This window comes from Pongo abelii, chromosome 3, assembly GCF_028885655.2.
Source record: "Pongo abelii isolate AG06213 chromosome 3, NHGRI_mPonAbe1-v2.0_pri, whole genome shotgun sequence".
Taxonomy (NCBI): Eukaryota; Metazoa; Chordata; class Mammalia; order Primates; family Hominidae; genus Pongo; species Pongo abelii.
The window spans coordinates 143,154,691-143,181,127 of record NC_071988.2 but is presented as its reverse complement, the minus strand read 5'-3'; the positions used below and the strand labels follow the sequence as shown (position 1 = coordinate 143,181,127).

The 26,437-nt window shown below is 37.3% G+C and overlaps 1 protein-coding gene across 1 annotated transcript; it reads left to right on the top strand.

The window, feature by feature from the left end:
* Positions 1 to 17,161: 17,161 nt before the first annotated feature.
* Positions 17,162 to 18,591, top strand: LOC100937229 (dnaJ homolog subfamily A member 1-like). The gene is given in 2 exon segments (XM_054554422.2): positions 17,162 to 17,386; positions 17,388 to 18,591. Coding segments are annotated over 2 exon segments (1,185 nt in total). The 5' UTR covers positions 17,162 to 17,237; the 3' UTR covers positions 18,424 to 18,591.
* The last annotated feature ends 7,846 nt before the right edge of the window (positions 18,592 to 26,437 follow it).

Sequence of the window (26,437 nt, the reverse complement as noted above, 5' to 3'; positions counted from 1 at the left end):
TTGGTTAGACTCTTCATTATCCCCATATTCTGGTAATTTCATCTTTGACACTGTATTTGACACAAAGAAAGTGTCCTTGACACAAAGAAAGAAACTTGTTTAAGGTAGGTAAACTAGTTTAACTATCTTAAAAGAAACTAATAGTAACCATGAGTTCTGACCAATACACATCTGTGTTTCATCCTGTCAATGAATAAGAAAATAAAGTATGAAATAGTTGTGATACCAACCATATGGATGAAAGTCCTAGTAAGAAGCACCACCATACCTGGATAATTTTGGTATTTTTAGTAGATACGGGGTTTCACCATGTTGCCCAGGCTGGTCTCAAACTCCTGGCCTTAAGCAATCTGCTGGCTTCGGACTCCCGAAGTGCTGGGATTACAGGCATGAGCCACTGCGCCCCGCCTAAGAAAGCAGTTTTATCCTTCCACTGCTAACTCTATTAAGGAAATAGCACCATACACTTTAGCCAATGCAAATTTAATTGGGGCGGGGGGAGAGAATAGAAAAGAGAGGAAGAGAAAGAGATAGAGAGAAAGAGAGAGAAATATTGGAGAGAGAAAATTTGGGTAGTTAGTATAACATTGCACTTAAGATTTCTTTACCTGTAGTAAGAGAGGGTGGAGACATCCATTCCATCTTGCTTCTCATAGCCTGAGCACCCCACCACAAAGTGTCAGATTCTAATGTTTAATGATAATACACTTTTCATGAAACATGGTGTCATGTGAATAAATAGCAATTTGTTGCAAAGCTCAGAAAAATTGGCATCTTGAAAGAGAGAACTTTATCAAATCTTGACATAGAGAACTCTAATAAATACTAAGCTGAATGAAAAAGCATTAGGTAAGAGGCTTAGAAAGGCTTCTGGTTGTAAAATTGAACCAAAAAGGTGACTCAATTACAAAAGTTTTTGCTTTCAGATTTTCTGCTGAAGAGAGGTACAAAGGAATTGAAAGCCAACTAAGGTGGGCATAAACATTGAAAAATCTGCTTCAACTTCAAGTGTGCAAACTGCTGGAGAAGCTACAAGTTTATATTTTGCATGTTTATTCTTTAAAATATGCTTGACATTGCTGTATAGATTATACATTTATCCATAACATTGTATAATTCAGAGTTACCCATCTAGAGCAAATATATCCTTTATCTTATGCAATCATGATTTAAGAGATTTTCACTGTGATTCTTGTGACTCTTCCAGTTGTTGATTCTGCAAATCCCTCACATAAATTGCAACTTACCATGTGTATGTATAAAGGTAGTTCTCCCCATGACTTCATTATGTAAGAATCAGCTATAGCTCCTTTCTGACTTTAAAGACAGCAAGAACTTTTGAGCATATAATTTTCAGTTAGTTATAAAAATAATTTTTAAAAATTGTGAAAGTAATAGGATAATATTTTAGAAAATTGAGGATATAGAGAAAGAAAAAAATACCACTCTAATAAGTAACGTTTTACCATTTTCAAAATAGTTCTTCCTGTTCTTTGTTGGAGCCTCTGAAGGGACTCCATGTACAGAAACACCCCTCCCCACTTGGTTCTGATCAAGTTAATAAACTAAAACAGAAAATAAGGCAGAGGAGGTCCAAAAATTATCTTTACTGTTGGGATAAGGGCTCTTGGTCTGCCATATGGGTTGCTAATATTGAATATTGATTGAACATTGAATATTGCTAACATTGAATGTGCCAGCAATACTAGTGCAGTAGGCCTCTCTTTGAAGGGTCAGACTCCTGGAATATCAGAGGAACATGAGTTCCCTGAAGCCAGGACAATCCTAAGGGTGAATTGAGTCAAACACCCTCAGTTATTCTTTCCAAATTTAGCAATCAGTTAACCCAACTGACTCCACCTTTCTAGGGCCAGTGTGAATAAAGGGAAGAGGGGAGGTTAAGAGGAGAGCTTAGAAGAAAATCCTTTCCATAGAAAATGGAAATGGGAAAAGGTGTTTTATTTTTATGAGTTTTTTAAAAACAAACTGAAAAACATGTTTCTACACTCATATAAAGAGAACAAAGCAAGAGTTTCAATGGAGTCACAATTGTTGTCATATGAAGACATGTGTGTAAAAAAAGAGTTTACACAGTAGGTTTGGGACTGCTAGTCTTAGAAATGCCTGCTTGAAAGATCGGCCTTCAGATGGCATCTGAAAACTTGGGTTTTGAGAGGGTTTTCTTCATGACCAGAACTGATAAGAAAAGCTCACTATACGTAAATTGTTCGAACAATATGAATTATGTGGAACTCCTGCTTTCCTTCTGGGGGTTTGGAATTTTGTATATATGTTAAGCAGAGAGTGCCTACGCAACCAGCCCCCAATAAAAATCTTGAGAAGTAAATCTCTAACAATCTTCCTTTAACTTATTGCTGGGATAATAAGTGTGTCCCATAGGAATCCACTGGAAGAGGGCTCTTGGAAGCTTGTGTGTGCCTCCTCTGGACTTTGTCCCATAGGACTTTTCCTCTGCTGATTTTGCTTTGGACACTTTTGCTGTAATAGCTCTTTGCTGTGACTTTATACCAGGACCTTTGAGGCTTCCTAGAGTATCACTGAACTGGGAGGTGTTCTTGGAGCCCTCCAAAACAACATGGATAGAGTGGTTTGTATTGTTCCTTCAGTTCCCAGTGTTAAATCAAGTTTAGCCTAAAGCTGCCTCCTTACATATATTAAGTTCGGCCTAAAGGTTTCTCTGTACATTGTGAATTATAACCTAAGTGGAACTGTAAACAGACCAGGCTCACCTGGTCAGTATTGTACCATAGTTGGACCTGCATCAACTGCAGCTCCTGCCTTATTCTCCTTCAGCCTCCCCAACTCCTGCACCAGATGTGTATTTCACTTCATGATGAAAAAACACTGGTCTTCCCTGCAGGACACACCCATCATCAAAGTTGGAGACTTGGAAGTGGTGAGAAATAAGGGAAGGTTCCAATCCATCTTTCATGGGTTTCAGCTCAGCCTCAGAGGTATTGGAAGAGGCAACCCACCATGGGCTGTGAGCACGCCTTTGTGTTCTTGTTGAATGGGCCAAGAATTTAAGGCTCCTTTTATTTAGTCATTTCTCAAGGTTGTGTTTATAGCAAGAATGCTGAAGACGACCTATCTCCCACTGTGACAAAGAACAAGCTACTTACTGCTTATTACAGAAGTAATGGATTCTCCAAACTCAGTGTTTCTCAGCTGTAATACAGATACGCTGCATGTGCAGTATCCATCTGAGATTTTCTGTAAAGCCCCTGTGGGACTTGGGGAGCAAGAGGGACTATGACAAGCATGATGTTCATGCCATTTGCCGTATTGTGAGCAACAAAGTACTTTATCTGTGATCCAGGTGTCTTATGTCTTCTGCCAACATTCATAAAACAGTAGAAGGTGAATCTATCAGCTTGCAAGTAGGGGAATATCCTAGCCTGACAGCAGGTTCCTGTTTGTCCTTGCTCTTTCCTCTTCGTGTCCATCTTTCTTTCCCAACTGGCCACCCTGTGGACTTAAGGCACTAGATACAGAGACAAAGGAGTCACATAGATTGTTTAACTAGATCCTACAACTGGGTAGGGAAAAATTCCCATAGTAAATGCATTTTATGTATATTTCCTAGTGGATTTGCTTCTCTGATCAAACCGTGACTATTACAGTTCCCCTCACAACCAACCTAATCCGTCTTCTGAGATTCCATATTGTTGCAAGTTCTGTATAAACATCATCTTTAATGGCAGAAGAATATTTCATATTGAGTAGATTAGACATACTTTATTTACTTAAACTTTTGACACAAAAATATTTGTTCAGTCTAATTAATCCAAGAGGAAAAGAGATTTGTGAAATAGAATTAAACTTTGAAAATAATCCTCCCTTTATGCAGTACTGATTTTATGTTAAGTATTGGAGGAGGCCGGGCACAGTGGCTCACGCCTGTAATTCCAGCATTTTAGGAGGCCGAGGCGGGTGGATCACCTGAGGTCAAGAGTTCAAGACCAGCCTGGCCAACATGGTGAAACCCCGTCTCTACTAAAAACATAAAAAAATTAGCTGGGTGTGTTAGTGGGTGCCTGTAATCCCAGCTACTCAGGAAGCTGAGGCAATTGCTTGAAACCCAGGAGATAGAGGCTGCAGTGAGCCAACATGGTCCCACTGCACTCCAGCCTGGGTGACAGAGTGAGACTCCGTCTCAAAAAAAAAAAAAAAAAAAAGTATTGGAACACTCTGTTATGTACTATTCTGGTATTTCAATTTCACTTACTTAGGTCTGAAGTACTAGCAAAGCAAGCTTGGGAGAGAGAAAGAATATTGAGTTAAAATATCCCAGGCCTTAGAACCAACATTTGTTTGAAAGGAGAAAGGACCCTAAAATGAAGGGGCAATGAAGCCAAGTTCAGTTAAGTCCTTTAATAACATCCATTACCATTTTCATGTGTTTACTTGCTATAAGGGCTTATTTTAAAGTATAGTCAACACAGAAACAACCCAAGTCCTAAATGTGAGGCAACGTGAAAATGGGCGTGGTGACAAATAATATCTGCATTTTTTCCACTCACAGAGCCCAAGGGATTCTGTTCATTAAATGTGATTTTTTTTTTTTTTTTTTTTTTTGAGACAGAGTTTCACTCTTGTTGTCCAGGCTAGAGTGCAATGGTGTGATCTCAGCTCACTGCAACCTCTACCTCCCGGGTTCAAGCAATTCTCCTGCCTCAGCCTCCCAAGTAGCTGGGATTATTGGTATTCACCACTACACCTGGCTAATTTTTGTATTTTTAGTACAGATGGTTTCACCATGTTGGCCAGGCTGGTCTCAAACTCCTGACCTCAGGTGATCTGGCCACCTCGGCCTCTCAAAGTGCTGGGATTACCGGCATGAGCCACAGCACCTGGCCATTAAATGTGATCTTTAAAGTGGGAAAAAATCATTATTTAAATTTCTTGGCAATAAAAATGGCTATTATTTTGCTCTGCGCAATTCTGCTTTTGTGGAGGGGAAACAAAAGACCTTTTGTATAATAATTCTTCTGGCACAGTGTCCCAACTATAAAATAATTCAATTGTTGTTCTTAAAATGCTGGACTATAATAACACTTGTTATTATTCTAAGCAGACCTTATATTTGAGAAGAAATTCTTGCTAAATTGGGGGTGAAGAATGTGACTCAATAATTATTTCTGCTAGCAAAGGGACAGAACTGAAAAAATTAGACTGCAGAATGACTTAAAGAAGAGGTTACAACTATCTTATTTACTGTATTATCACTGTATCTCTAGGGGCCAACAGTGCCTGGCACAAAGGAGGTGCTTCATAATTGTTTAATGAATGAATAAAAGAGAAACTCAGGGAAAGCAGGATCATAATTTATCCACAGAAGGCAGAATCTGTTTCGGCATGTATTATCCGATTAAATTCCTGAATTTGGAGCTTAATTTCAGCAATGACTCGCCAGTCTTTTAATACATAATTTTCTAATATTAATGTTTATTACTTTGATTTATCTCATTTTTGGCCAGTGTATATTCAATGAGTATTTTTAGCACAGATATTTGTGAAATGTTTTCCGAGTTCATGCATATTTGTGTCTTTTTAGTGTTTTTCTTCATGGAAAACAACTTGGTTGGTTATAAAATTTGTTTTTGTTCAAAAGCTGTAGATTTGTTTTTTAATTTAACATTATAAGAGAAAAAAGTGAGGCTAATCTGTAATTTTCCCTTCTTCCTCTACCCCATTAGCCTGAAAGTTTATGATTGTTTTCTTTATTATTTTAATGTTAAAAATTTACCCAGGTGTGTCTAATTATGGATTTATTTTCCCAGGAATGAAGTGAACTGTTTAATCTGTGACCCCAAAGAATCTTCAAAATTTAGATACTTCTTTATCTATAAGTTTGAATTTTGTCAGTTGTTTTGGTCTCTTCCTGAGAGAAAAATAGAATTCTTAGTTTGATTCTGTCTTCTTTGTCCTTATTGGTTTTTATTTCTTTATCATTATTCTCTGTGCTTTAAAATATGTCTCAGTTTTGTCCTCCCCCTCATGTTCTCAGGGTTTTCTAATGTTAATTCAGATCTTTTCTTTGTTCAACATGAATTACAAGTGTTATTGAGTATTTGCTTTTTCTGTAATACTCTTATTTTGCTTCTTTCCTTTCTTGACATTTTATTTCAGGATGTTATTTCCTTAAACCCATTGTACCTCTTTCATGGAGTACATGAAGTCTGACCTCTTAGAAAGGATGCCAAGAAGATTCATCACGTTTCTTTTTCTTATACGGTTACTATTTTGAGAAGACTTCTCAGTCTTATTCCTGCTAACATAGGAAGTTCCCTCAAGGAGAAATTAAGGAAACAAATGGCAGTGCTATAAAACTTATTTCTTGATGGCGCTAATCCTGCTAGCACTAAAATATGTTGGATAAATATTTGCAAAATGTTGTTTTGTGGGGGCACCATATTATTAGTCTGTTTGGATGACATATACATTTAATTATAACCTGATTCTAAAAATATTTATGGTAGGAAGGAAGAACAGGGCATCTGTGGTGTTTATGTAATCATTTCTATCTATACATTGTTGAGGTCAAGTTCCAGAACTTGGGAAGAGGTCTATCTTTTGGAAAAGCTTATGTGGTGTCCCTGAGTAGGGTAGACCACAGTCATATATGAGGAACAGAGAGCTGAGCCCTCTCTGATAGCCAGAAAATTGGTGGGGTGGGGGAAAACTGGCGGGGGTGGGGAAACTCTGCATATGTTTGAGACAAAGACAGATTGATGTAGAACTAGCAACTGGGCAAGCAGCAGGAGGCTGGATGTCTCTCTATTTAAATAAGGATGATTGAAGGCTGCGAGGTCAAACACTGTGAATGTCGTGATTTTTGTTAAAGTTGGATCCAGATGACTGTCAATCCCCTATAACTTCTAAGTGTCTTACGATCTTTATTATTTCTTTTTTTCTACCATGGTCCTTTTTTTTAATTTGTGCAAATTATGGGGTACATGAGAAATTTTTCATATGAATATAATTCATAATGTTCAAGTCAGGGTATTTAAAGGTTCCATTGCCCTAGCACAATACATTTTTTAAGTATAGTCATCCTACTCTGCTATCAAATATTGAATTTATTCCTTATATTTTTCTGTTTGTTTGTACCCTTTAACTCACTTCTCTTCATCATCTTCCCTCCCACCCATGATCATTATTTCTTTTGACAAAGGTACTGTGCCCCTACTTTATGCAATGCACTCGGCAAGCACAAATTGTTTAAGACATGGTCCCTGCAATCAAGTGGTTAACAATGTAGCTGCGTTTTTAGTAAAGTCTTATACTCTGAGCCATTAGTGGTATGTGATTGAGTACCCCTGCACTAACAGGGCAGTCTGCAGAGCTTGTTGTACTGGGTTACTCTGTTCCAGCATTCCCAAACTCTGATGGAATAATGACAGATGATTATATCAACAGCTTTTCATCGTCTTCGCCTTTAAAACCACATTTTCAGGGTGGCATGTTTTGAAAAGTAAGAAAAAAAAGGAAAGCAAAGCAAAATAAAAAAATAAAACTCACTCAGCATATTGATCAGAACTAACCACTATTAAAAATTTACTGTATGACGTTTTTGAAAAAGCCATTTACAATATTTTTCAGTGTAAACGGTTTTCATAAAATGTTGCAGATTCAATCTGCCTCTTGTTTTTCTAAACATATGAGCCCTTAATTCTGAAGTCAATGCAATTATAACTAAGGATGAGACCAAAATTAAGGACATCAACTATTACTATCCATAGAGCACAGGTACACGCAATCATTTTACGGTTCACAAATTCAGGGAATAGTTAAAAATATTATTACAACGTTGGCTGCGGTGGGCTAATGCCTGTAATACCAGCGCTTTTTGCTTGAGGCTAGAAGTTTGAGACCAGCCTAGGCAACAAAGTAAGACCCTGGTCCCCACTGACCAAAAAAAAAAAAAAAAAAAGAAAAGAAAAGAAAAAGAAATTTCACTGGGCGTGGGGGCACATGCCTGTAGTGCAACATATTTAAAAGACTGAGGGCAAGAGGATTGCTTGAGCCTAGGAACTCGAGGCTGCAGTGAACTATGACCTTGCCACCGCACTCCAACCTGGGCAGCAGAGTGAGACCCTGTCTTTAAAATGAATAAATACAATTATTACATAATTAATATATGTTCATAGTAGAAAAAGTAGAAAATACGATATGAAAGAAGAGAAAAAAGTAATCAGTGATCCCACAGATAACAGCTATTAACATTTGGTATTATATTGAATGAGTATGACCTTTTTGAATTTTTTTGTCCATATGCACATGCGATTTTTTTCAAAATGGAGTCCTATTTTACAAAATATTTTATCACTTTTCTTTTTCACTATTTTATTTCCTTCCATGTCAATAAATATATTTCAACTATACATCACTTTCAACAACTGTATGTTATTTCATCATCTGGCTATATCATTATTTTATTATGTGGGATGTTTAAATAGTTTGCAATATCTAGTTAAGAATGCTGAAAAGAATATTCTCTACATTTGCCTCTCATCTTTATTTCCTTTATAATCCAATAGGCTTTTAAAGTGATGGGATATTCTTGTTGGACCCAGGAAGGATCTGCTTCTTCGATGGTTATATGTGAAAGTGTTATCATCCACCATGTTTTGAAAATTAGAAGCTATTTATCAAGTGTTGTAAGAAAAGGTGACAGAATCATCATCTGTACACAAGGCCAAGATACATAACTTGGCATGTGAGACAATGTGGGAAGACTTTTCCCAGACAATCATTCAATGAGTCCTTATAGAACATTAGTCAACTGAATATCTGACCTTTAGCTTGAATCTAATTACTCTTTGGTTATCACAGTTGGATTGGCCAAATGTTATTTAGGGTTTGCAGTATTTAGGCCAGCTTCCAGATTTTGGCATAAGAGGGAAAGAAAAAGGAGCTCAGAAATTTAGTAGAGTGCAGTTCTGACTGAAATACACGCATGATATACACTTTGTTCAAGAGGAGAATAAACAGCCCAACTTGGGAATAAATATCTGATTAGTTTGATAGAGCATTATGTTTATGAGGCAGTAAATGAAAAGTACAGAAGCAGTAGCAAACATTGTCAGATCTTAGCACTTTACCAGACAAGATCCAGAAACTCAGGTAGAAATTAGCAGACTCAAGGAAGCAGAAGCTGGATCTGGACCTCTGATGCTTGAGGTGGGGCACAGTGTGAAGCTTTGCAGTGTATGATCCACGACACAGGTGACAGGACTAAGTTCACCCTAGAAGGACAAGTGTGTCTACACAGGGTTGGGTAAGAGACATAGTAAACAGGTAGTGTCACATAAAGAGAAGACGGTGTATTCCAGTAGGTGTGTGCAAGACATGGATAAGGAATCTAGAAACAAGTAGTTATTAGAAGTCAAGTAAGGTGAGTGTAGAGCCTTCTGTTCATAATCTTGAATTGAGGGGAGAACCCTGGCACCTGGAAAGGAGAACCCATTGAAAGTAGCAAGATGAACCATCTGTCTTAGAGATATTAAGTTACTACGGGGCTTCCTAAAAATGACAAACAAGAGAGAGCAATCAGTGATTGAAACTGGTGCTAGAAGGTACTAGGCTACATGGTAAGGCTGGCTTGGTACTGAATGCGAGTCCAGCTTGCCCTAGAATGCCAAGGTCTGGGTTGCACCTATGGATGGAAAGGGCAGAGCCTGCAAGTAGGAGCCAAGTGGTTCCAGAGAGGGGGAAAGGAAGTCTTCAGATTAGAGGCAGGGAGTCCAGTCTGAAAACGTGATGCACCTGCCCTTAGTGATGGTACCTGTGACAGCATATGTGCCCTTGGTCTTGTCATCTGGCATTGGATGCCTGCCCTACCATCTTAGCAGCACGTGGCTCCTTTTCCATCCAGTGCTTCTCACTGACTGTCAGGGAAAGACATAATTTCACTTTTCTTCCCTGGCATAGCAGGGGAAGAGAATGAGAAGAGGGTGGTGGGCATGCTCAGAAAGTACCATACCGCCCTCTCCTTGAAGAGACAGAGTATAATTCCCCTCTCTTTAGCTATGATCTGCATGTAGTTACTTCCTTTCAAAGAATACAGTATGTATGGAAAGGAGGAAAGAAGCAACTTTACATTGAAGAAACCTGACAAACACTACCTCAGCCAGGTGATCAAGGTCAACAGCAATAGTGATAAGTCATGTTGATAGAATGTACCCTTGATAGGCTGTGAAGAAATGGGCTGGGCACAGTGGCTCAAGCCTGTAATCCCAGCACTTTGGGAGGCCGAGGTGGGTGGATCATTTCAGGTCAGGAATTTGAGACCAGCCTGGCCAACACGGTGAAATCCCGCCTCTACTAGAAAAAAAAAAAAAATTAGTAGCTGGGTGTGGTGGCGGGCGCCTGTAGTCCCAGCTCCTTGGGAAGCTGAGGCAGGAGAATCACTTGAACCCGGGAGGCTGAGATTGCAATGAGCCGAGATCACACCACTACACTCCAGCCTGGGTGACAGAGCGAGACTCTGTCTCAAAAAAAAAAAAAAAAAGAAAAAGAAAATGGCACTTTACCTCTGTGGTCTTCCTTCCCCAAACCTATAATTCCTGTCATGAGAAAAACATCAGCTAGATTCCATTGAAGGGGCATCCTACAAAATGTCTGACTAGTATTGTTCATATTTGTCAAGGTCGTCAAAGACAAGGAAGATCTCAGAAACTGTTATAGCCAAGAGGGGCCTAGGGAGATGCGACAACTAACATAATGTTGCATCCTGCATTCCTTAGTTTAATTAAATAAAAAATAATAAGGAAATTTGAATAAACAATTGGCACTAGTTAGTAACAATGTTTCAATATCGGTTCATTAATTGTATCCTATGTACCAAACTAATGTAAAATGTTAGTAAAAAGACATCTGGGTGCAGGATATATGGAACTTCTTTTACTGTCTTTGCAATTGTTCTGTAACTCTAGAACTATTATAAAATTTGAAACAGTTATTACAAATATATAGAGTAAAAAAATTAAAAAGTACCATAGTTAGGGAAGATTTGCTCAAGTGTGTGAATTGGTTAAGAAGCTTATTTGGCTGGTGATAGCAATGGTTGTCAAAAACAGTGGCTGTTTGAATATAACAGCATTAGTGATAATGTGCAAAATAGTTCTGAAACCATTTATAAGACTGATATTTTATATTTTGTTAAGTGCTCATTTTCGGGAAAGAGTGGCTAGAAACTTTTGGTACATAAAGCTATTACTTTAAAAGCAGATAAATGGCCAAGAAAAGTTTTCGAGACTCAAGATGATTCAAGTGTATTCACTAAAAGCTAAGTATCTGTTTAGTCTTCAACAGTATCTACTTCTCTTTCTACCAAAAAGCCACAGAATATCCCAGATTGAATAATGGGTTAAAAAACTGTGTATAGAAGGGAAGGGTTAGTGAATTCATTAACCTTTACCTAGTAATTTAGTGATGACTTGGTAGTAGCTTTGTTTCCTAAGTATATTTCAGACGAGAGACCTGGAATTTTATAGTTCCTTCCTTCCATTTTTCCTTCTGCTCTCCTTTGTTTCTTTGTCATGGTGACCATCTATACAAACCTCAGACACCAAATCAGAACAAGAAAAGAACCGCATAGAATTTCAAATGCATACTTGTGAAGAGAAAGGTCCTGGGCCTCTGCCTCTCCTAGGTTGTCTCATGCAGCCAGTTTTGCATTAAACACCATCCAGATGCTGGTTATGCCTCTAGCTCTACCTCTCCACTGAGGTTGAAAGCACAGATCCAACTGCCAACTTGCCATTTCCACTAGGCTGCTTCCCTCTAAACCTGAACTTTCTCATTGTTTTCCAGCTCAGTTAAATGGCATTCATATCCATCTGTACTCATTCTGCACACACCAAAGTGATCATTTCCCCTTAGAACTTAGGAATGGTCCTTCTTTATTAATCTGATCATTTACTCATGCAACAAATTTTCCTTTAGTGTCTTTTGTATGTAGATTCTGTAAGTGAAGTGTCAGGTTTATTCTTTATGGATGTGCTTTATATGCCAGTGACTCTCCAACTGGGCCATTTCTTTGTTCTCGCTCCCTTTTCTCTGCACATTTACAGGAAAATGGGGGTTCTCTTTCTCTTCTTACTGTGTATCACATTCTTTCTCTGAGTGTTTTCTTGTATTGGTTTGGAGTCTTTCCCCTGCCCCTCAGCTTTATTAAGGTAGAATTGACAAACAAAGATTGTATATAGTTATGGTGCACAGCTCAATGTTTTGATATATGTATACATTGTGAAATGATTAAATCAAGTCACTTAGCGTCTTTCACCTCATACACTTACTTTGTGGTGAGAACATTTAAGATCTATTCTGTTAGCAATTTTCAAGTACATATTATTATTGTTAACTATCCAAATGGTCTTTTAAAGCAAAAATTATATCATGCTACTTTGTTATTTAAAACTTTCAGATAGTACCTTCTATAATTAGAATAAAATACAGTCAGTTCTGCTATAATGCTTGCTTTTGAAAAGCGATTGTTAAGGAAAAATTTGAGCATGATGAAAATTTCATGTTCGCGTATGTGTGAAAAATTCTGAGTAAATGCAGAAACTGCACCTGATGAGTGGCTCAGCGCAGGGACACACAGAATGCACACAGGCACCTCAAACATCCACCAGCGACCTCAGTTAACTGTGTTACGAGCCACACCCCACATAGCAGGCATTACAACTTTCCATTGGATTGCAGGTGACCCTTCTGCAACCACATCGCAATAACTCACAGCTGCATCATTTCTGACATCTGCTTCTACAAACTTCGGGTATTTTTTAAGGTAAAGTGTCACATATATTGTAGTATTTATGAACTTAATCATTAAAAATGTGGGCTGGGCATGGTGGCTCAGCCCTCAGTTGAAGACCGGATTCTTCTAGAACTTGACTACATAGTCTTCTCTTTCTAGTTGAAGTCTGGATTCTTCTTGAAATTGACTGCATAGTCTTCTCTTTCTATCTTTGAATTCTAATTTGGATTTCCTTAGCACTGTGTTCAGGAAATGCTATCATTCCTTACAAGCACCATCAGAATAATAATTTACCTGAATGACCATATGTGGTTTTGATTCTGTATTTTCAGAGGCTTTCAGAAGGATGTTTTCTTGTAGTTTTAGTGCTTTCATGCCTAATGTCTTAGTCCAATCTGGATGCTATAACAAAAATACCACAGACTAGGTAGCTTAAACACATAAATTTATTTTTCATAGTTCTGCAGTCTGGGAAGTCCAAGATCAAGGTGCTGGCACTTCTATTGTCACAAGGGTCTGCTTGCATCCTGGTTTGCAGATAGCAGTCTTCTCATTGTATCCTTACATGGCAGAAAGCAGAGAGAAAGGAAGCAAACTCTCTCCTGTCTCTTCTTACAAGGGCACACCTTCATGACCTACACACCCCCTAAAGGCCCCATCTCCTGTTATCATCACATTGGAGGTTAAGATTTCAACATATACATTTTAGGGGGTCACAACATTCAGTCCATAGCATTCCATAGTTCTTAACCCCAGGAAGCAAGGCTCCAAAGAATGGATAGACAATGATGAATAGCTGAGGAACCATGCTCTTGTATTTTATGTTCAAGGATAAGAGACAAATTTTCTGCATTTTTTTTTTGCCAATTTGTTAAGACACTTAGTTCTTTAGTTCTGATTATCTTAAATTTATGATTTCTATAAATCTACAGTATTCAGTGAAACTCTATTCAAATAGCAGAAAACAAAAAGTCCCAAGGACTCTAATTTATATCCTTCTCTACTGAGCACTATGTATGTGGTTTCTATGTTATTTAATGTCTTTATTTTATGAATAATCTAATCAATTGAATGACAGTCAAGGGAATCTCACCACGTGCGGAAAGTCCAACTGAAATTTGATAATACTTAATGCAGTGAAATTTACTATAAGGTACAATTTAACAGTACTATTTAAATTGTGCATCCTTCACTATAAACCAAACCAATTAATTGAATATACCCCCAAACTATTTTTTTAACTGCACATGGCTTTTTATCAATGAGGACCCTAGGGAGAAACATGGGGCTATTAACTTGATTTCAGATTACAAATAATAAAGTAAAGACAAGCCACTGTGAGGGCAGACACATTGCTATGGTGTTCAATTATCCTACCAGAAACATGAGAACTTGAAGAGAATAATTTGTGTTGAATGAAGCCATTTCTTCTAATTATTTTTTTGTAGTTAAGTGAGTGAAGTTGGGGGATAGACAACCATCAGACACACAGCCAAGAATCTGAAGTAGTCACAGCTAAATTTTATATCTTGTTCAATTGAGAACCTCTCTCATAGCTTGATACACATCCACAGCCCAGATATAATTAGAGGCAGAAACTATTTTATAGTCTAGAGGAAAGTTATTGATAACAAGAAAAGGTAAATATTAAGCCAGTCAGGACAAGAAAGCTGTGGAATACAGGAAAGAGAGCTGGAAACCAACTCTAAGAGGGAAAATAAAATATTGAATATGCTATATTATGGGAACATGGAGAATTATGGTCTAAAAGCAAATGTCATGCTTGTAGCCAATTAACTATATGCTTCAGCAGTGTGGACCATCAGGACCCTGCAGGTCTTTGGACATGCCAGATCCCATCAGAAACTCTGGGATGTCCCTGAATAGGCTTCAGATGATGATTCTGGTGTCATGCTAGGGTAAATGGGGGCATGTTTTTCTTATGCTCTTTGTAATCCCCATGGAGACCTTAACTATGTGTCCACAATATTGAATACCAGACTGAATCCAAGGAAAGTTCTTACAGAAAATAGTGTCATCAAAATTGACAAGAAAAAAGACAAAAAAGAGCTTGAGTTAAACAATGTGTTAAGTAAATTGAAATTATAATCAAAGTACTTCAAGCCAAGATATTTCTACAGACGAGTTCTCATTTTTCAAGGAAGAAAAATTCTTTTCTTATTTGAATTATTCTGAAAAAATAAATAGGAGTAATCTGATCACCTTATTTTATGAGGCTAGTTAAATTATGACTCTAAAACCAGGTAAGAGTAATGCAAGGAAATCATGGCCTAGTTTTCCTTATGGCAATAGACGTAAAAATCTTAAATAAAATATCAGTAACCAAATCCAACTGTATGAACCAGAGTATATTATGATAAAATAGGCTTTATATTAGTAATACAAGGATGATTTTACATTAGAAAAATCTATCAATGTAATTCCCACATTAAAATATTAATGGAGAAAAATAATTATCTCAGATGATACAGAAAGTTACTTGATACCACACTTATTTAAAATAATTTTTTTTTAGTAAGTGAAAATAGAAGAGAATTTCCTTACTGTGGTGAAGGTACATATCAAAGTCCTGTAGCAAATATTATGGTTAATGAAGAAACTCAGACGCAGTCCCTTTAGGATCAGGGATAAGAAAAAGTTGCCTGTTCTCATTGTTACGGTTTAATATACAGTGACAGGTTTTGGCTAACTCTACAAGGAAAAAAAGCAACTAAGATATGTAAATATTGGCAGAGATAAAACACCTTATTTGGAGATAATAATGTTATATAGCAAAGACATCAGGATCAACAGCAACTTGTAATTAATAACAGAATTCAATGTTTGCCAGAATTAAGATCAACTTAAAAAGCCAATAGATAATTGCACATTCATTGGCAAAAAAATGAACCTCAACCTAAACTTTACACTTTAAACAACAACTAACTAAAAATGGATCATAGATTTAAAATATAAAATTAAACTATAAAATTTCTAGAAAACAATATAGGTGAAAAACGTCAGGACTTAGAACTAGGCAAAGAGTTTTTAGACTTGACACCAAAACTATGATTAATAAGAGGAAAAACTGATAAATTTTACTTACATTAAAAGCTTTTCCTCTGTGAATAACCCTGTTATAAGAATTAAAAGATAAATTATGAACTGGGATAAAATATTTCCAAGTCACATAACTGGCAAAGGCCTTTTATCTACAATGTGTTAAATTCTCAAAACCAATTAGAAGAATACAAACAATTGAATTAGAGAATGTACAAAAGATATAAACAGTCAGTTCATCAAAGAGGATATACAGATGGCAAAAAACAAAAATATGTTCATAATTCTTAGCCATTAGAGAAATGAAAATGAAAACTATAATAAGATATCACTACATATCTATCAGAACAGCTAAAAAAATAGTTATAGCACCAAATACTGGCAAAGATGTGGAGAAAACAATACTTACACACCACTGATGGGAATATAAAATGGTACAGTCATTCTGGAAAATAGTTCAGCAATTGTTTTCAAAACTAAAAACGGACTTAACATAAAACCCAGCAATTGCTCCCCTGGAAATTTATTTCAGGGAGCTCAAGACCAGCCTGGCCAACGTGGTGAAACCCCATCTCTACTAAAAATACAAAAATTAGCCGGGCATGGTGGCAGGTGCCTGTAATCCCAACTACTCAGGAGGCTGAGGCAGGAGAATTGCTTGAACTTGGGAGACGGAGGTTGCAGTGAGCCAAGATCGTGCCATTGCACTCCAGCCTGGGATAAAAGAACAAAACTCTGTCAAAAAAAAAAAAAAAGAAAGGAAACTTATTTTCATATTTTCATGCAGGAACTTGTACACATTCACAGCAGTTTTATTCATAAGAGTCAATAAATGGAAACTACCCAAATGTCCTTCAAAGTGTGAATAGTGATAAAACAGTAGTACATCCATACCATATTACAGATTAATGTAAAGGAATGAACTATTAATACATGGAACAACTTGGATGGCCTAGAGGGCAAGATGCTGAGTGAAAAAATAATTTCAAAATGTCATGTATGTACTATAGTATATGTCACTTTTTATTTTGAAATAATTTTAGATTGACAGGAGATTGCAGCCAGTCTCATGCAGTCTTTCCTCAGCCTCTCTCAACATTAACATCTTACAAAACTATAGTATACTATTAAGAAATTGACATTGATACAATCCATAGGCTTATACATATTTTGCAGTTTGGGGAGAAGGCAGTAAGGTGTAACTCTACTGAATTTTATCAGTTGAGTGTTTTGATTGTGGTAGTTTGTGTAAAGCTACATGTGATAGCAGAACTTTCTAGAACGCTCAGTGAGAGGCGGAGGAGTGGTAACTGCCTGAGCTGCGCACAGCTCCGCGCTCCTTCCTGCTCCCTCACACACTGGCCTCAGCCCGCACCGGCAGTAGAAGATGGTGAAAGAAACAACTTACTACGATGTTTTGGGGGTCAAACCCAATGCTACTCAGGAAGAATTGAAAAAGGCTTATGGGAAACTGGCCTTGAAGTACCATCCTGATAAGAATCCAAATGAAGGAGAGAAGTTTAAACAAATTTCTCAAGGAATTTCTCTCTGATGCAAAGAAAAGGGAATTATATGACAAAGGAGGAGAACAGGCAATTAAAGAGGGTGGAGCAGGTGGTGGTTTTGGCTCTCCCATGGACATCTTTGATATGTTTTTTGGAGGAGGAGGAAGGATGCAGAGAGAAAGAAGAGGTAAAAATGTTGTACATCAGCTCTCAGTAACACTAGAAGACTTATATAATGGTGCAAAAAGAAAACTGGATCTGCAAAAGAATGTGATTTGTGACAAATGTGAAGGTAGAGGAGGTAAGAAAGAAGCAGTAGAGTGCTGTCCCAATTGCCAAGGTACTGGAATACAAATAAGAATTCATCAGATAGGATCTGGAATGGTTCAGCAAATTCAGTCTGTGTGCATGCAGTGCCAGGGCCATGGGGAGTGGATCAGTCCTAAAGATAGATGTAAAAGCTGCAATGGAAGGAAGATAGTTCGAGAGAAGATTCTAGAAATTCATATTGACAAAGGCATGAAAGATGGCCAGAAGGTAACATTCCATGGTGAAGGAGACCAAGAACCAGGACTGGAGCCAGGGGATATTATCGTTGTGTTAGATCAGAAGGACCATGCTGTTTTTACTCGACGAGGAGAAGACCTTTTCATGTGCATGGACATACAGCTGCTTGAAGCATTGTGTGGCCTCCAGAAGCCAATATCTACTCTTGACAACCGAACCATAGTCATCACCTCTCATCCAGGTCAGATTGTCAAGCATGGAGATATCAAGTGTGTACTAAATGAAGGCATGCCAATTTATCGTAGACCATATGAAAAGGGTTGCCTAACCATCGAATTTAAGGTAAACTTTCCTGAGAATGGCTTTCTCTCTTCTGATAAAATGTCTTTGCTGGAAAAACTCCTACCCAAGAGGAAGGAAGTGGAAGACACTGATGAGATGGATCAAATAGAACTAGTGGACTTTGATCCAAATCAGGAAAGACGGCGCCGTTACAATGGAGAAGCATATGAGGATGATGAACATCATCCCAGAAGTGGTGTTCAGTGTCAGACCTCTTAATGGGCCAGTGAATAACACTCACTGCTGGCATTTAATGTGCAGTAGTGAATGAGTGAAGGACTCAATCATAATATGCTCACTACTTGCTCTTGTTTTTGTTTTAATATTCAACTATAGTAGTGTTTTAAAAAGTTAAATGAAGAATAAATGCAAATATAAAAGCTCTGACTTTGCCCTGTATGTGTGATGACTTTAGAGTGCAAGATGAAGTTTAATACCTGTAAAAACTACAAAGAAGTTCCCCTGGCATTTCTAGGCCAAACCTCGTAATTGACTTCAGCTATGTACGTGGACAAGCTTTGAAATGCTAGGTATATGTATTGGCTTCAGTGTATGACCCTTCATTGTTAAGCTATGAAAGCAAAACTCTGTATTTTACTGGCAATGAGGAAAAAAAATTTTGTAGAGAAGGGTTGGTCTGTATAGTTCTTTGTATTAAGTGGGATTCATTGTAATGCCTGTGCATTTATTCTATTGCCTCAACTGTTACTTGAAGATGGCATAATACATAATTTATCCTGTGGTATCAGTGATAAAAATGATACCTTTCTGTAGGAGGGGTTTATCATAATATGCTGCTGCTTGAAGGCTTGCACTTCCAGAATTGTGTTTCCTTCTGCTGTGCCATTCATATATATATATCCATATATATCTCGACCAGTCCTGGTCATTTGCATTCCTCCTGGTCTGTGGACCACGATAAGCCCGAGTAGTGACTTCAGAGCTGGGTAACGTAGAAATTAAAGTGAAAAGACCTTTACGTGGAGAAGTAATTTGCATGTGTAATATAGGAAGGTGTTCTTTAGGTATGTTACAGGATTACTTTAAACCATTTGACTTACGCTCCAAAGTAATGTTGGTAGTATAGCAAATTATGATGAATAGCTTTAATTGTATGTTTAAAAGTCTCATATGTTCATATGCTTAAATCTGGGTATTAGAATTTAAGCAATTCTTGAAATGCATTGTCTCCTTAATATACTAATTACAAAGCATTTCCAATGTGTGTCAAAAAAAAAAAAAAAGCTACATGTGATAAAATTCAACAGAGGTATTCCTTCCTGCCGCCTCTCCAACGTGAGTACATGTATAACTGGCAAAATATGCATAAGTCATATGGACTGTATCAATGTCAATTTCTTAATATTGTACTATACTTGTGAGATGTTAACGTTGTGAGAGGCTGATAAAAGAAAATTTAATCTTGCTATGTAGTACTAAAGTATATTTCAGAGCAAAGCTATTACCACAGACAAACAGGGCCTTTTCTTAAAAGTGTCAGTTAATCAATAGAACATAACAATCCTAAATGTTTAGGTATCTAATAACAGAATTTCAAAAAGATAAAGTGAAAAACTTTATGTATTTTCTTTAAGAAATGCAAGAAAAAATAAAAAAATTATTGTTGCATGTTTCAATGTTTTCTCAATAATTGATAGAACAAATAGAAAAGCAGTAAGTAAACAGAAGACTTAAACTACACTGTTAACTAACTTGACCTAATTAACATTTGTACAACACTCAAACTAACAAAAGTAGAAAATGTATTCAAGTGTACACGAAACATTTATCAATATAGCTCATACATTGGACCATAATAAAAGTCTCAATAAACTTAAAAAATTTGTTATACAAAGTATGTTCTTTAATCATAATGGAATTAAACTAATAATTAATCACAAGAAGATATCTGGAAAATCCCCAAGTATTTGGAAACTAATACTTTTTTTTTTTTTGAGATGGAGTTATGCTCTTGTTGCCCAAGCTGGAGTGCAATGGTGCAATCTCAGCTCACTGAAACCTCCGCCTCCCAGGTTCAAGTAATTCTCCTGCCCCAGCCTCCCGAGTAGCAAGATTACAGGTGCACACCACCACACCCAGCTATTTTTTTGTGTTTTTAGTAGAAACGGGGTTTCACCATATTAGCCAGGCTGGTCTTGAACTCCTGACCTCAGGTGATTCGCTGGCTTGGGCCTCCCAAAGGGGAACTCACACATTTTAATAATAAAAGCACAATGTATAAAATTTTGTGGACTATATCTGAAGCAGTACTTAGGGGAAATTTAATGTTGTAAATGCCTATATTAGAGAAAAATGTTTCTTAAATTGGTCTCAGCTTCCAATTTAAGAAACCATAAGAAGAGTGAATGAAACTCAAAGTAATAAGAAAGGAAAACAAAGATCAATGCAGAAATCAATGAAATAGAAAACAGAAAGACAAGAATAGGTTATGAGGATACTTTTGAAAGTGATGAATATTCTTGTTATCTTGATTGTCATAATAGTTTCATGTTTATACAAATTTTAAAACTTATTAACTTGTGCATTTCAAATACACACAGTTTATTGTATATCAGCTCTGCTGGTAGGTGGCCGAGCATTGCTGGTGATGTGGGAATATAGAATCTTCATGGATTGATGGTGGCTGCATAGTACAGGTGTTCTGGAAAGCGATATGGCCATAGTTGGTCATATTAAATATAAACAAACCCTGTAACCCAGCAATTTTGCTCCTGGGTATAAACGTCAAAGAAACATCTAAGCATATTTCGTAGGGGACACATATGAGGATGTTTTTTGTGGCACTATTTGTGACATTGGGGAATAAGTGGAAACTGGGTAATAATGGCTGGGAAAGTGGGTAGGTAAAATGTGAGAGACACATCTACAGAGTGCTTTACGGCAGTTAGATGTAGCAACCTGGAGGGAGCTTAAAGCATCATGTTGAGTGAAAATAGAAATGTGTGTATGTGTGTGTGCGTGTGTGTGAGAGAGAGATTGTCTATAGGCTTGTGTGTAAATATATATGTGTATAGATGTATGCATCTGAAATTATGATTTACATAAAATAAAAACACATGCATACAAGACAACCTTATACACCTGGCAAGATCACACAGTTATACCTTAAACTTAGAAGAATGTTTGTCTGTGGGTTGGGGGTGAAGAATTTGGATTGGGAAATGAGCTTAAAAGAGAAAGAAAAATTAGATGGTTTTTGTTGTTGTCTACATCCCAGGACTGTTTGGGGGATTCAGTGCTGTTTTGTGTTCTATGCGCTTCAAATATCTTGAGCTACAATGTGGAAGTCACTTATAGAATTGTTTGCTTGTGAGGAGTCACAAAATTGTTTGCTTGTGAGGAGTAGCCCCTTTCCCTACTCAACATCTTTAACTGATTGGTGTGGGTCAGAAAGAACTCATCGGCTGGGCACAGTGGCTCATGCCTGTAATCTCAGCATTTTGGGAGGCTGAGGCGGGCAGATCACCTGAGGTCAGGAGTTCGAGACCAACCTGATCAACATGGAGAAATCCCATCTCTACTAAAAATACAAAATTAGCCAGGCGTGGTGGTGCATGCCTGTAATCCCAGCTACTCGGGAGGCTGAGGCAGGAGAATCGCTTGAACCCGGGAGGTGGAGGTTGGAGTGAGCCGAGATCGCGCCATTGCACTCCAGCCTGGGTAACAACAACAACAATAATAATAATGATAATAATAATAAAATAGAAAGGACTCATTAACATGCTTAACTCTAGAGTGAGATATTCAAAATTCAGTCTTTTACTTTTGAAACTTTGCTCTAAATCCTATTAAATTTATGTGGTTAGGTATAGTAGGTTTCATTTGAGCAGAAGGTTAGATTTTCAGTTGAATAGCATTCAGATAATCAGCTCAATGATTCAAGAAATATTTACCAATACTCACTGATTCAAAAAATATTTACTGAGAACTGTACCTATCTGAGAAGTTCTAGGTGACATGGATACTGTGCTAAGTAATATTGACATGAAGACGAATCAGAGAAGGCCCACCATCTATTGTCTTCGGGACAGGCAAATATAAAAGAAGTCATGTGATATGAATTAAAGGGGTTGGGGCAATAATGTGCATAGAGAGTGGGCATAAAAGAAAGAGTAAGTGATTCTTAATAGAGTAAGAGGGAAAACATGGGGGTTAAAAAAGCTTCAGAAAGCTGATTATATGTATGTGGGATCTTAAAATTAAATCAATTGTTTGTGGGAGCTGAATGATGAGAACACATGGACATATTTAGGGGAACAACACACACTGGGGCCTGTCGTTGGGGGCGGGGGGAGGAAGAGCATCAGGAAGAATAGCTAATGGATGCTGGGCTTGATACTTGGGTGATGGATTGATCTGTGCAGCAAACCACCATGGCACACATTTACCTGTGTAACAAACCTGCACATCCTGCACATGTACCCCAGAACTTAAAAGTTGAAGAAAAAAAATCAGGGTGTTTGTCAGGTAGCTAAGGGAGGGAGATGCATGCAGTGTAGAGGGACCATTTAAACAATGTGTTAGGGGAGATGAAAGTACTTGGGTAGATATGAAATGTAAAATGCACATTGTGGTACAAGACATGGCAAGAGATGAGGCTGGGAACTGTGGGCTCTCATGTTGCTAGTGTTAGTCTAATAGGTCCTGATACCTGTTCCAGTATCATCTCTTTCTCATTCTGTCTTTTAGTCCCATCTCCTTGTACCTAACAATGTTCTGATCTTAGCTGTAGAAGTTGATTAAATTCTTTTACAATATTGCATATACTCCAAAGATATTACAACTTGATTGCATAAGAAAAATATAATTCTTTAAATTTATTTTTAGTGTTAGAGTTAATAGGTGATGCATAATAGACAATCTAAGCCAGATTGTCAACGTTATTATGACACACATAGCTACTTAAATTGTTAATTTGTGGGTTTTTGAATTAGTTGTCAAATATAAATATGCAGCAAAAATTGCCTCTTCTTTTCCATTAATTTTTATGACATCCAACTTTTCTGTTTTCTTGACTGTTATTATAAAGGCTTTTGGTAGATGAATTATTTTACAGTCACCGATTTTTAGTCACTAGCTAAAGTTTAAATTCACTGCTGCAGATGTCCCAAATAATCTGGGTGGTGTCATGGGAAATATTTTAAGACATCATCTATTGTTTGTCATGGATGAGTGATCATTCTATCACCTTAGATTTTAAAATTTGCTTAGGTTATTCAATGATAGTTATATTTTTATTTTTGATAATTTTTTATTGAAGTATAAAATGCATATAGAAAATTACACAAGTTTTACTTTTTAAAAATATATTATAATTTAAGTTCTAGGGTACATGTGCACAAAGTGCAGTTTTGATACATAGGTATACTTGTGCCATGTTGGTTTGCTGCACCCATCAACCCGTCATTTACATTAGATATTTCTCCTAATCCTATCCCTCCCCCCAGTCCCCCACCCCACAACAGGCCCTGGGGTGTGATGCTCCCTGCCCTGTGTCCAAGTGTTCTCATTGCTCAATTCCCACCTATGAGTGAGAATATGCAGTGTTTGGTTTTCTGTCCTTGTGATAGTTTGCTCAGAATGATGGTTTGCAGCTGCATCCATGTCCCTGCAAAGGACATGAACTCATCCTTTTTTATGGCTGCATAGTATTCCATGGTATATATGTGCCACATTTTCTTAGTCCAGTCAATCATTCATGGACATTTGGGTTAGTTCCAAGTGTTTGCTATTGTGAATAGTGTGGCAATAAACATATGTGTGCATGTGTCTTTATAGTAGAATGATTTATAATCCTTTGGGTATATACCCAGTAATGGGATGGCTGGGTCAAATGGTATTTCTAATTCTAGATCCTTGAGGAATCGCCACACTGTCTTCCACGTGGTTGAACTAATTTACACTACCACCAACAGTGTAAAAGCATTCCTATTTCTCCACATCCTCTCCAGCATCTGTTGTTTCCTGACTTTTTAATGATCGCCATTCTAACTGGTGTGAGATGGTATCTCATTGTGGTTTTGACTTGCATTTCACTGATGACCAGTGATGATGAGCTTTTTTTCATGTGTCTGTTGGCTGCATAAATGTCTTCTTTTGAGAAGTGTCTGTTCATATCGTTTGCCCACTTTTTGATGGTTTTTTTTTTTTACTGTAAATTTAAGTTCTTTGTAGATTCTGGATATTAGCCCTTTGTCAGATGGGTAGATTGCAAAAATTTTCTCCCATTGTGTAGGTTGCCTGTTCACTCTGCTGGTAGTTTCTTTTGCTGTGCAGAAGCTCTTTAGTTTAATTAGATCCCATTTGTCTATTTTGGCTTTTGTTGCCATTGATTTGGTGTTTTAGTCATGAAGTCCTTGCCCATGCCTATGTCCTGAATGGTATTGCCTAGGTTTTCTTCTAGGGTTTTTATGGTGTTAGGTCTAATATTTAAGTCTTTAATCCATCTTGAATTAATTTTTGTATAAAGTATAAGGAAGGGATGCAGTTTCAACTTTCTACATATGGCTAGCCAGTTTTCGCAGCACCATTTATTAAATAGGGAATCCTTTCCCCATGTGTTGTTTTTGTCAGGTTCATCAAAGATCAGATGGTTGTAGATGTGTGGTGTTATTTCTGAGGCCTCTGTTCTGTTCCACTGGTCTATATCTCTGTTTTGATACCAGTACCATGCTGTTTTGGTTACTGTAGTCTTGTAGTATAGTTTGAAGTCAGGTAGCATGATGCCTCCAGTTTTGTTCTTTTGACTTAGGATTGTCTTGGCAATGCAGGCTCTTTTTTGGTCCATATGAACTTTAAAGTAGTTTTTTCCAATTCTGTGAAGAAAGTCATTGGTAGCTTGATGGAGATGGCATTGAATCTTGAAATTACTTTGGGCAGTATGGCCATTTTCACAATATTGATTCTTCCTATCCATGAACATGGAATGTTCTTCCATTTGTTTGTGTCCTCTTTTATTTCATTGAGCAGTGGTTTGTAGTTCTCCTTGAAGAACTCCTTCACATCCCTTGTAAGTTGTATTCCTAAGTATTTTATTCTCTTTGTAGCTATTGTGAATGGGAGTTCACTCATGATTTGGCTCTCTGTTTGTTTGTTATTGTTGTATAGGAATGCTTGTGATTTTTGCACATTGATTTTGTATTCTGAGACTTTGCTGAAGTTGCTTCTCAGCTTAAGGAGATTTTGGGCTGAGACAGTGGGGTTTTCTAAATATACAACCATGTCATCTGCAAACAGAGACAATTTGACTTCCTATTTTCCTGATTGAGTGCCCTTCATTTCTTTCTCTTACCTGACTGCCCTGGCCAGAACTTCCAACACTATGTTGAATAGGAGTGGTGAGAGAGGGCATCCTTGTCTTGTGCTGGTTTTCAAAAGGAATGCTTCCAGTTTTTGCCCATTCAGTATGATATTGGCTGTGGGTTTGTCATAAATAGCTCTTAATATTTTGACATACATTCCATCAATACCTAGTTTATTGAGAGTTTTTAGCATGAAGCACTGTTTAATTTTGTCAAAGGCCTTTTCTGCATCTATTGAGATAATCATGTGGTTTTTATCGTTGATTTTGTTTATGTGATGGATTACATTTATTGATTTGTGTATGTTGAACCAGCCTTGCATTCCAGGGATGAAGCTGACTTGATTGTGGTGGATAAGCTTTTTGATGTGCTGCTAGATTCAGTTTGCCAGTATTTTATCGAGGATTTTTGCATCGATGTTCATCAGGGATATCGATCTAAAATTCTCTTTTTCTGTTGTGTCCCTGCCAGGCTTTGGTATCAGGATGATGGTGGCCTCATAAAATGAGTTAGGGAGGACTCCCTCTTTTTCTATTGATTGGAATAGTTTCAGAAGGAATGGTACCAGCTCCTCTTTGTACCTCTGGTAGAATTCGGCTGTGAATCCATCTGGTCCTGGACTTTTTTTGGTTGGTAAGCTATTAATTATTGCCTCAATATCAGAGCCTGTTATTGGTCTATTCAGAGATTCAACTTCTTCCTGGTTTAGTCTTGGGAGGATGTATGTGTCGAGGAATTTATCCATTCCTTCTAGATTTTCTAGTTTATTTGCATAGAGGTGTTTATAGTATTCTCTGATGGTAGTTTGTATTTCTGTGGGATTGGTGGTGATATCCCCTTTATCATTTTTTATTGCATCTATTTGATTCTTCTCTCTTTTCTTCCTAATTAGTCTTGCTAGTGGTCTATCA